Genomic DNA, 11349 nt, shown 5'->3' on the forward strand with positions numbered 1-11349 from the left:
ATGTACAGTCATGCCAATAAAGCAATTTTTGAATTTGAATTTAAATTTCATAGACATGCCAATAGATAGAGACAAACAGATAGATAGATAGATAGATAGATAGATAGATAGATAGATAGATAGACAGACAGACAGACAGACAGACAGACAGACAGACAGACAGACAGACAGACAGACAGACAGACAGACAGACAGACAGACAGATAGATAGATAGATAGATAGATAGATAGATAGATAGATAGATAGATAGATAGATAGATAGATAGATAGATAGATAGATAGATAGATAGATAGATAGATAGATAGAGGCTGAGTGAACACAGTCAAGCCATCGAGACCGGCAGACACAGAAAGAGCTGGCTACCCCGAGAGCAAAGGGTGTGTGTTCAGTGTAGGACAGGAGACGAGAGATCGAGACAGAGACACTTCCTCCTCCACTGCCACATATACAGCTCGATCAGAGACCTCTACTTTAATAAACTTAATAACCTAATACACAACTTTACAGCCATGACTGAAGTAGAGCAGATAAAGATCTTACTAGGAGAGGGACAGACCGCAGCACTGGCTGCCAGATACGTGTGTGCGTGCCACAGCCTGAGAGACAGTAGGTGAATGTGTGTGTGTGTGTGTGTGACCTCGGTGTGTTTCCCTAATGTCCACCACAGTGACCCTTAATGTGTGTATATATATGTTATAACACTGTGGTATCAAACGTTCATAAAAATTATAATCTGTTACACTGTTACTACTTATTACTGTCTTCACTATACTATGTGTTACAAGCTTTGGCAATATTGTAATATGTACAGTCATGCCAATAAAGCAATTTGAATTGAATTGAATTGAATTGACAGACAGATAGATAGACAGGCAGACATACCAATAGATAGAGACAGACAGACAGACAGATAGACAGACCAATAGAGACAGACAGACAGGCAGACCAATATATTGAGACAGACAGACAGATAGACAAACACAGAACAATAGATAGAGACAGACAAATAGATGGACAGACAAACAGACAGACAGAGAGATAGATATACAATATATAGAGACAGACAGACAGACAGGCAGACAGACCAATAGAGACAGACAGACTGATATATACAGTATACAATATATAGAGACAGACAGACCAATAGAGACAGACAGATAGGCAGACCAATATATAGAGACAGATAGACAGACAGAACAATAGATAGAGACAGACAGATAGATAGACAGGCAGACATACCAATAGATAGAGACAGAAAGACAGACAGACAGATAGATATACAATATATAGAGACAGACAGACAGACAGACCAATAGAGACAGACAGACAGACTGAAAGATATACAATATATAGAGACAGACAGACAGACTAATAGAGACAGACACAGACAGATAGGCAGACCAATATATTGAGACAGACAGACAGACAGACAGACAGGCAGACAGACAGATAGACAGGCAGACATACCAATAGATAGAGACAGATAGACAGACAGACAGATAGATATATAATATATAGAGATAGACAGACAGACAGACCAATAGAGACAGACAGATAGGCAGACCAATATATTGAGACAGACAGACAGATAGACAGACAGACAGACCAATAGAGACAGACAGATAGGCAGACCAATATATTGAGACAGACAGACAGATAGACAGACACAGAACAATAGATAGAGACAGAAAGACAGACAGACTTGGGGTTTGTCTGCCAGGACTGTCACCTGTCTCTTTACTGGAGTGGGGGCGGAGCTAAAGTGTGTTTGTGTCTGCATGTGTATGAGTCAGAGTCAATATTGCTTACAAAGACAAAACTGTCATCTCCGCCTGATACACAAACAGCCCAACCGCAGTCACGCAACTCACTCATGTGTGACAACAATTCATGGACGAGTCCCAAACGAACAACACCACAGCGATGAGTCTGTGTTAACGTGATGATGTGAGGAAGGTGTGGCCAGGATGTACAGAGGAGATTTAATCACTAAAAGGAAAAACTCGTCCTCTCTATTGAGTGAAGTAGGCCCTATGTCAGTCTGGTGAACTATGCGAGCGTGTTCCTGCACGATTCCCGCCGATAGCAGATCATTACATCAACAGCTTCAGGCAATGTGGCATATTTCAGCCGAATGTTTTTCTCCAGCTGATTCATGTGAATGGCATATGGGTTATACATATGCAATAAGTGTTACAGTGTGAAAGCAGCACTTGTATTTAACCGAGGAGACTTGCAAACATATTTGTATTGCTAAGTCCAAATGTCATTGAAACTGCAGTCATGTTTGGCTAATTATCCACTAATTTCCTGCAGATTACTTCAAAAGCAAACAATTTTTATGGCTAATAAAATACATACCAGGGTTCAGTAAACCTGCCGACTGGGAGCCGGTGTGTGAGCGGTGGGTGTAAGCGAGACCTCATGAGGGCATGTAAACAGTCAGTAACGGTTAGCAATGCTGCTAGTTTTTATCAGTAACTGCAGGATTCAAACGTAAACACAATGCCGCATGCCTGAGTCCTGGATCTGGGACGTTTGCTGACTCACTGGGAACCAGATATATTAACTAGGCCTAGTGTTTATATATATTTGAAATTCTTTTGCACTTTCTATTCATCAAAGAATCCTGAAGAAAAAAAAAAAATTTTTTAAACGATAACTTATTAACCTTTAAAAGATAGACCTACTGTATAAAGTCTGTTAATCCATGGTATAATTTGTATAACCCACATTATTTCAACTTAGTTTTACAATAAACATGTTGAACAGTGTAATTCCTAGTGGAAACGTACATTACCCATGATGCCATACAGAAAATTAAACCAATCAGAGAGTCGAAAAAAGCAACACTTTAGCTCCGCCCACTCCAATGAAGCACTGCTGTCGGTCACCAAATACTTAAAGGAGTAGTTCACTTTAAAAAAAAACTTTTGCTGAAAATTTACTCACCCCCATGTCATCCAAGATGTCCATGTCTTTCTTTCTTCAGTCGAAAAGAAATTAAGGTTTTTGTTGAAAACATTCCAGGATTTTTCTCCATATAATGGACTTCATTGGGAACCAAACGGTTCAAGGTCCAAAAGACAGTTTCAGTACAAACTGCAAACTGTTCAAAGGGCTTTAAACGATTCCAGACGATCAATAAGGGTCTTATCAAGCGAAAGGATAAGACACTTATTCATCGAAACAAAAAAAATTTGTTTCGATGAATAAAGGTCGAAAAAGGGTCATTTCGTTATTTCACCGAACGAAAAAAAAACTTTAAGTTTGAATGAGTCATTTGGTTCATTCAATGAATGAAATGAACGAATTGACTCGGAAAAAGATTCATTCATTTTGATGAATGAGTTCGAACAGGAGAGTCACACAGAACAGAGCAAGGCGACCATTTGAGCTTATAAAACTTAAAACTTTTTTTTTTTTAAATGAGCGATCGTTTTGCTAGATAAGACCCTTATTCATCGTCTGGTGTTGTTTAAAGCCCTTTGAAGCTGCACTGAAACTGTCTTTTGGACCTTGAACCATTTGGTAACCAATGAAGTCCATTATATGGAGAAAAATCCTGGAATGTTTTCATCAAAAACCTTAATTTCTTTTCGACTGAAGAAAGAAAGACGTGAACATCTTGGATGACATTGGGGTGAGTAATTTATCAGCAAAAGTTTTTTTTAAAAGTGAACTACTCCTTTAAATATTTGCAAATATATTTGTGTATTTTACAATAAACAAAGTATATTGTTTTTTTTACATAAATAATCAGCATTTCTAAATGAGCTGTTTTATGTTTCTCAACATCTGTTCGCAGTGCTTCATGGGATTGTAGTTCTTTCCCTTCACTAAAACTGTTAAGTACATAGTCCTGTACATATGTAGCCGATTTTCAAAAACTGTTTCGCTTCAAATCAATGTTTGTAGTGTTGTGATGCACCTCATGGCTTAGTTTGTAGCTTATGATGCTTTAACAAAGACTTTTTTACAATCTCTATGGGAAAAAATGAAGGAAAAAACTCTGCACCGCTGATAAAGATACAGACTGATATGTCTGTTTTCATCCAGTCAGTTTAATGACGGCAGCTGATCCTAGATCAGTACACTCGCTTTAAGCCATGCTAGAGACCCGAGTATATCACATCTGTTGACTTCAGCATTGTCTGGGGCAGCTTTTATTGTCTCCAACTGGCGTCAGGAGAGATACGCTAGTCCTTCATTAGCATTAGCAAACGTTTACCAGAGTCTGAACAGCAGGTTTAGGACCTTTAAGGTGGTTCAGTTTATAATTAGATGCATCTACTGAAAAGTTCTCTCTATTTAGATGTGTGAGAAGAATGGCTTGGACCAAAACCATCTCAGAAGTCTTTCACATCAAGTGACCACCAGACATTTCTGGTTAGCAGAGAATTCACATTGTGGTGGACCTGGACGCTTTACTTGAAGTCTGTCTAGTTTTTATGGTTTTTATGTTGTTTTAGGCATTTGGAACAGGATGGAGAGCATGTATTGAAATGTAGTTGCAACACACAAATAATTGCAAGACTTCCAGAATTAAACAAGGTAATATGTTTGGTCTAACAGAGGCACATGGCCTTCATCTGTTGCTTTAACCTCATCATCATTTTCTACCCTGTCATATCCAATATAACTCTTACAACAACCAATGAGTGAGATGGAAATTGAAATAATGTCTAAAATGACCCATAATAACATATTTTACTATTAAAATAAGAGCTAAAAACATTGCCATTCAAACGACCAACAACAAGAAGTCCAACCTACACGAAGTAATTTGCTTTATGCAAATAAATGATCGACTCTTCAATGGAATAATGTACAGGGAGTGGACATTTCCATTCCAGCAATGTATCACTTTTTCTTTTTTTTTTTTTTGATAAATTAAGAAGTGGTCTATTATTAGAAAGTTAGGCGTATACTGATATGCTTAATCACCAAAACTAACAACAGTTAGTTAATAAAAAAAAACAAAAAACTGATATTGTAATATTTGCAGTGGATAGTTTATGTAAGGATGGTGTAATTATATAATGTTAGGAACTATTAAACACTATTACTTAAAACTGCAAACCTATGCTTGGTCATCAATATGATCTCTGTTGTCAGATATGAAAGGTTTGGCATTAGTTTAGTTTTGATTATATGCTTTGGGAGGAATAAATAAACATTTGAGTTTCTGTGTTTGGTTAGGGCTGTAGATTTTGCCCTTACAAACATTTACCATGGTAACCATAGTTTCTGACAGACATTTTGTTTGTTTAACTTAAAAAAAGTGAGTTCACTGGTTGCCTTAAAATGTTGAGTTCATTGAAATAAAACAACAATGGAGATAGATTTAATAAATAGAGACTCAAAATATTGTCTGAACATTACATAAATATTTATCATCTAAGCTGATTCAACAAGATAACAAGTTGTGATAATTCACGAAAATAATTTTTACAGTGTTGTTTTTACAATAAAACTGTAATAGCATATATAATATAATAGCATATATATAATATATATACATGTGTAAAAGTTTAAATTCGAGAACCAAGTAATTCAGTTCGTACCTCTGATCCAGTCCACAACCTGAGTCGTTGTCCACTTGGTTATCGGCTCCATTCTTCAGAAAGTTTCGGCCAAGTTCTCAAACTGAAATAAAGTTTCCCACTTGAGCGTCCTTTCTCATCTCTAACAACTGAACACTGATGATAGGATCACAGGAACAGTTCTGAAGCTCGACACACACACCGAAACTAAACACACGAGAGAGAGAGAGAGAGAGAGAGAGAGAGAGAGAGAGAGAGAGAGAGAGAGAGAGAGAGAGAGAGAGCGGCGGATCATGTTACACTCAAAGGTCAAATTTATATCGCTGCTAAATCGTCTGAATGGGTCAGTGAGGGTCAAACACAGGGTCAGACACTCAGTTTTATGAGAGAAGCTTTATTCCTAAACATCTGACGTCAATTTAGAAGTCTGTAATGTCTCAAAACACAAAAACGCATAGGTTCGGTTATGTTTTGTTTTTGAAAAAAGTCTCTTCTGCTCACCAATTCTGGATTTATGTGATCGAAAATACAGTGAAAACAGTATTGTGAAATATTATTTCATTAATAAAGGTTTTCTATTTTAATATCAAAAATATCAAAGCTGAATTTTCAGCATTAGTACTCCAGTCTTCAGTGTCACATGATCCTTTATTTAATTCTTCCTTTTCTTCTTCTTCTTCTTCTTATTATTATCAATGTTAAACAACAGTTTTGCTGCCTAATATTTTTTGTGGAAATCATCATAGATTTTTTCAGCATTCTTTGATGAATAATAATGAGTTAAAAAGAGCTGTACTTATTTGGAATATTTTTTTTCAACAATCGTAATGTATTTTGTCACTTTTGTACAATTTCCTGCATCCGTCATGTATTGTAGGCTATTATATTAATGCATATTTAAGTTTATATATATATATATATATATATATATATATATAATAAAAACAATCTTTATTATAGCTTTTAAACAATGTTTATTTATTTAAAACTTACTATTCGATTAAAATATATATATTTTTTTATATTTTCAGATGTCTCCACAGCACCTGACACATTAAATTCATGTTGTATTTCTTTACATGACAAAATAGGCTAAAGATAAAACATTTTAATTATGTTCATATAACTTTTCTAAAAAAGTTGTAAATGGGTATGACTGAAACTGGTTTGTGTGCTGGTCTGGGTATTTGAGTTTGAGATTTCCCAGTGAAAGTCCTTTATGTGTATCGCACCGCCCTCTACTGGCCCGATTTAAAAGTACAGCTGAAAAATCATTTTTTTATTTAAATACGTTTCAATCATCTCAATCTTCCTCGGGATATGTCGGTGTGAGCTCCTCTCTTTCTTTCATAAAGTCCTCCTGTGGTCAATAATTGTATCTTTGATCAGCAAAATTGCATATTTAAACTTTTTTTTCTTCATATTATTAAAATAGATTGAATGTAACTCTACACCCTTTCCTCATTTAGTATACGTGGTTCTTGAGCCCCGCCTCCACTCACTCAGCTCAGAGATCCACTCGTTGACGATCACACGTTGATCTGATTGGTTACAAGGTAGTTTCTGACGTCAAAAACACCAGCGATTTCAAACCGTGTTTTTGGTTCACTGCAGTTTTAAGGAGAAAATACTCAGCAATGGTGTTGTTGACTCATGAATCTGCACATAGTTTGTCTTAAAGCATTTTAAACACACCCCATAGACATAAACAACATTAAATACACCCACTTAATTTTCAGCGCAGGGGGACTTTAAGAAAATTTTTGATTTGTTTCTTTTCATGCATGTGAACCCTTGAATTCAATATTCATCTGTATGTAGGCTAGATGGGTTTTTTTCATAGTAAATTGTAATAGTAAATTTGTTTAATAAAAGCATGTTTTCATACTTTTTTCGTTTTAGTTATTTAGTACTTAAACTTAAAATAAGCACAAAAAAAAGAAGAGAAATACTGAAATAAAATAAGATCACGTTTCTTATATTTGATTTCAGTTAATGTTTATTTTATTTACGATAATAACCCTGACTCATAACATCAACATAAGGCATATTCAGTTAAAACATTTTCAAAAAAAGAAAAACAAATATCTCAAAAATATCTTATTATAGGCCTATTATAAAACATGTTTCATTTGTTTAAAAATGAAGACTATACATCAGAAGAGCATCTTTCTTAGACATTTCAAGAAGAAAGTAAAAACAATATGATGTAGAAAACTATAAAATCTCTATGGGGGGAAAGCATGGCTCTATTGCACAACACATGCTTTGGCGCTGTGCTGTTCTGAGCTCAGCTGCGCCTCACATATGGCGGTCACCCACGCCTGCTGCTCCTCTGCTTCTGCGGGACGCAGCTTGAAGGTGCGTTTGCTGTCCTTTGGTGTGATTGTCCAGCCTAATGGCCCATCACAACCATCCAGCATCTTCACCCTTGCTCCAACCAGATTAATGGCCTTTTCTGCGGACTAGACAAAGATTACATAGGACAGGAGCAGTTCAACGTGTACCGTTGGTTGATGGGAAAAGAAAAGCATTTTTTTTTCTCTGTGTGCCAGTGTTAAAGTGATATCCCACTCAAAAATCATCACTTATTCACCCTTAAGTTGTTCCAAACCTTTATGAGTTTGATTCTCCTGCTGAACATATTTCGAAGAACAGTTCAAACTGTTGTTGGGCCCGGTTGACTTTGACTTTTTTTTCCCTACTATTGCAGTCAATGGGGACCATTCAATTGTTTGATTATCAACATTCTTCAAAATATCTTGTTTTGTGTTCAGCAGAAGAAAGAAACTCATGCAGGCTTGGAACAACTTGAAGGGTGAGTAAGTGATGACAACATTTTCATTTTTGGGTGAACTGTCCCTTTAAGGCCCATTCACAACAATGACTATAACCAGAGACTATTTATATATATATTAATGAAAGGACTTTGCTATAACTATACTGGCAAAAAGAAACAATATGGTTGGAATCACTTTAACAACAATTTATTTATTTTTTTTGAGCTGATGAATGATACAAACATTGCTTTAAAGTGGTAGTTCACCCAAAAATGAATCACCCTCATGTCGATCCAAATACTTAAGACTTTCGTTCATCTTTGAAACACAAATAAAGATCTTAAAGGGATAGTTCACTTTGAAATTATTTTTTGGTATGTATAAGCTTACCTCAAGGGCATCCAAGATGTAGATGTCTTTGTTTCCACAGTATTTTCAATTTTGATATTTTTAGGTCAAACCGTTCTTGTCTGTCAGTCATATAATGGAAGTCTATGGTCACCACCTCAAAGAGCATGCACAGAGAAGTCCAAATCAAACATGATTTAATGACTCGTAAATGTAAGTACACATTGATGGCCTAAGACACGAAACGAGCGGTTTGTGTGAGAAAACGAACAGTATTTATATTGTTTTTACGTCTTGTGACCACAGCCATGTCCAAGTGATCTGAGGGCGCGGGCGTTTTGTGGCTGTATAAACTATATAAATACTGTTCGTTTTATCACACAAACCGCTCGTTTCGTGTCTTAGGTCATCGATGTGTACTTACATTATGAGTCACTAAAAATATCCAAATACCACTGTGGAAACAAAGACACCTACATCTTGGATGCCCTTGAGGTAAGATTAACATACCAAAAATTAATTTCAAAGTGAACTATCCCTTTAATAATGAAATCTGAGAGCTTTCTGTCCCTCCAACAGAGCATCACAGTCCCGCCCACAGCCGGTTCAGGAAGTAAGAATTCAATACAATTTCTCCATTGACATTTGGGATATAAGCCATTAAAACGTAACCATACATGGTACCAGCTACAGCTGTCCTAAGCGATTGTATATGCTCATATAAATGCCAAACGTTAATGGGGCACTAACCTTGTTTTAAGATAACTGCCTTTAATTCGCGATGTCTTGGATAAGTACTTCATTACCCACAATCCCGAACAATCCCATAGTAATGCATCTGATTGGTGGAAGACGTGTAACTGTCTGGTTAAACCCAGAGCTGTTAAATTTTTCAACGTCTGTGGTTAAACCCCGCGAAGGTCCTTGAAGACTCGTGATCCTGTAATGACGTAGGGCTAAGTTCATTAGTCGCACCTCAGAGACGCCCCCTCATCATTGGATGTTGCCTCGGGACAGCCTATGAGCGAGCCAGATGCTCAATGTTTTAGCTGTGCAGCTGCAAATGCGTTTTACATATAAGCTTTAGTAAATCGAGGAAAATGAGTTTAGTTTCCCTGCACATTCACAATATAAAATTCACTGGAGGAAAACGTTCACATGGCTGTCGACAGATTTGGGAGTCACTCAAAAGGCTCTTTCAAGGTGGCTTCAGTAAATTTCAGTGAGGCACGTTGGTTTATGGGATGAGTAGTTCCTTTGCTCGGAAATGAAAATATGTACACAGGCTTTTAGTTTTACCCTTGACTTTTTTTGGATTTTCTCTTCGTTTTTTCACTCGAAATGGTATGCTTATGAGTTCAGCTGTAGCTGGTTATCCTCAGACATGCTCTAATACTCTTTAGATATGGATTTTACAAAACGTCAATGGGAGAAATGAATGGGAAATTTACTTCCGGCACCAACGCTCTCTCGGGCTGTGGGCGGGACTGTGAGTGACGGTCTATGAAAACTAATGTTACCACTTTGACGATTCAAAAAGTTCATAAAGAGCTCGTAAAACTATCCGAATCGAGTGGTTTAGTACAATTTTCCTTTAAGTTTAAAATCTATTTATTTATTCGCATATATCATCATCATATAAAGCGATCATGATTCATCAGAAAAACTTGTAGCTATGTTACTACTAAACCACTGAATTCATATGGATTAGTTTTACGATCTCTTTATGCACTTTTTGAAGTGTCAAAGACAAGTGGTAGCCTAGTTACAAGGGACAAAAACCCTCAGATTTCATGAAAATGTCTTCATTTGTGTTCCAATTTCCGAAAGTGATATAACAGCCATTTTCATTTTTGGTTGAACTAACCCTTTAAGTGAAAACGTTAGTTCAACTTGAACTAACGTTTTCACTTAAAGCACACTTTCACTCGGGCATAGTATCGTTCTTTATCGGCGGACACGGGCCTTCACACACAGTAAAAAATGACTGTTGGTTTAACTTAAAAAAAAGTAAGTAACCTGCCTCAAATTTGTAAGTTTATTCAAATAAAAAAATTGAGTTAATACAATGAAGGAGATTGGTTTAATCAATAGAAACTCAAAATATTATGTTGTCTGAACGACCTAAATTATCTAAGTTGTTTTTGGCAAAAGAAAAAATCTTGTGATCATCATGATCATATTTTTTATTTTATTTTTACAGCGCAGGCTCATAACGAAGAGCGTCTCCATTAGCAGCCGTTGCCATAGTAACTTAACAACAACATGACGAGAAGAAACTCAATCCGTGACATTTACACATAAATTATTTAACCTGCTAAAACAGTATCTGAACTAGACCGCATCCACACCACTCTGGAAGGTGTGCTTAATTAATGCTGATAAGTTGATCACTATAAGTTTCTTAAGAGCCCTGGATGGACAGCGAGGCTCAATGATGATGATGATGAGCAAAATCATTCACTCTTACCTTTTCATTACAACCATAGATAAGCTGCCCACCTTCTCTGACATTAAACCACATCAATTTCCAGCGCCCGGTGTAGTGCGTTTTCTTAAATAACCATCCTTCTTTCCACACGTCGTATTCTTTTGGATGGGTTTCATCAGTTGTGCCGTTAGAGGTCGCCGCTTCTGAAGCCATTACTCTGAGTCTGAGACCTTCTTCTGCAC

The 11349-nt window shown here is 36.5% G+C and overlaps 2 protein-coding genes across 2 annotated transcripts in view; both read right to left on the minus strand.

Moving 5' to 3' along the window:
* The window catches only part of cnksr3 (cnksr family member 3), a 39585-nt gene extending 33865 nt beyond the window's left edge, over positions 1–5720 (minus strand). Inside the window, exon 1 of the mRNA XM_039692399.2 lies at positions 5570–5720. Within this exon, the coding sequence (XP_039548333.2) occupies positions 5570–5621 (52 nt within the window). The 5' untranslated portion in view covers positions 5622–5720. The remainder of the gene's footprint in view (positions 1–5569) is intronic.
* Positions 5721–7520: 1800 nt separating this feature from the next.
* On the minus strand, positions 7521–11323 carry LOC120493905 (oxysterol-binding protein 1). The gene is made up of 2 exons (XM_039692839.2): positions 11147–11323; positions 7521–8013 (listed from the first exon to the last, which is right to left on the minus strand). Exons 1-2 carry the CDS (start codon positions 11318–11320, stop codon positions 7798–7800), a joined length of 390 nt encoding a protein of 129 aa, XP_039548773.2. The 5' UTR covers positions 11321–11323; the 3' UTR covers positions 7521–7797.
* Positions 11324–11349: the final 26 nt, after the last annotated feature.

This window comes from Pimephales promelas, chromosome 13 (genome assembly GCF_988280905.1).
Source record: "Pimephales promelas chromosome 13, fPimPro1.hap1.1, whole genome shotgun sequence".
Lineage (NCBI taxonomy): Eukaryota > Metazoa > Chordata > Actinopteri > Cypriniformes > Leuciscidae > Pimephales > Pimephales promelas.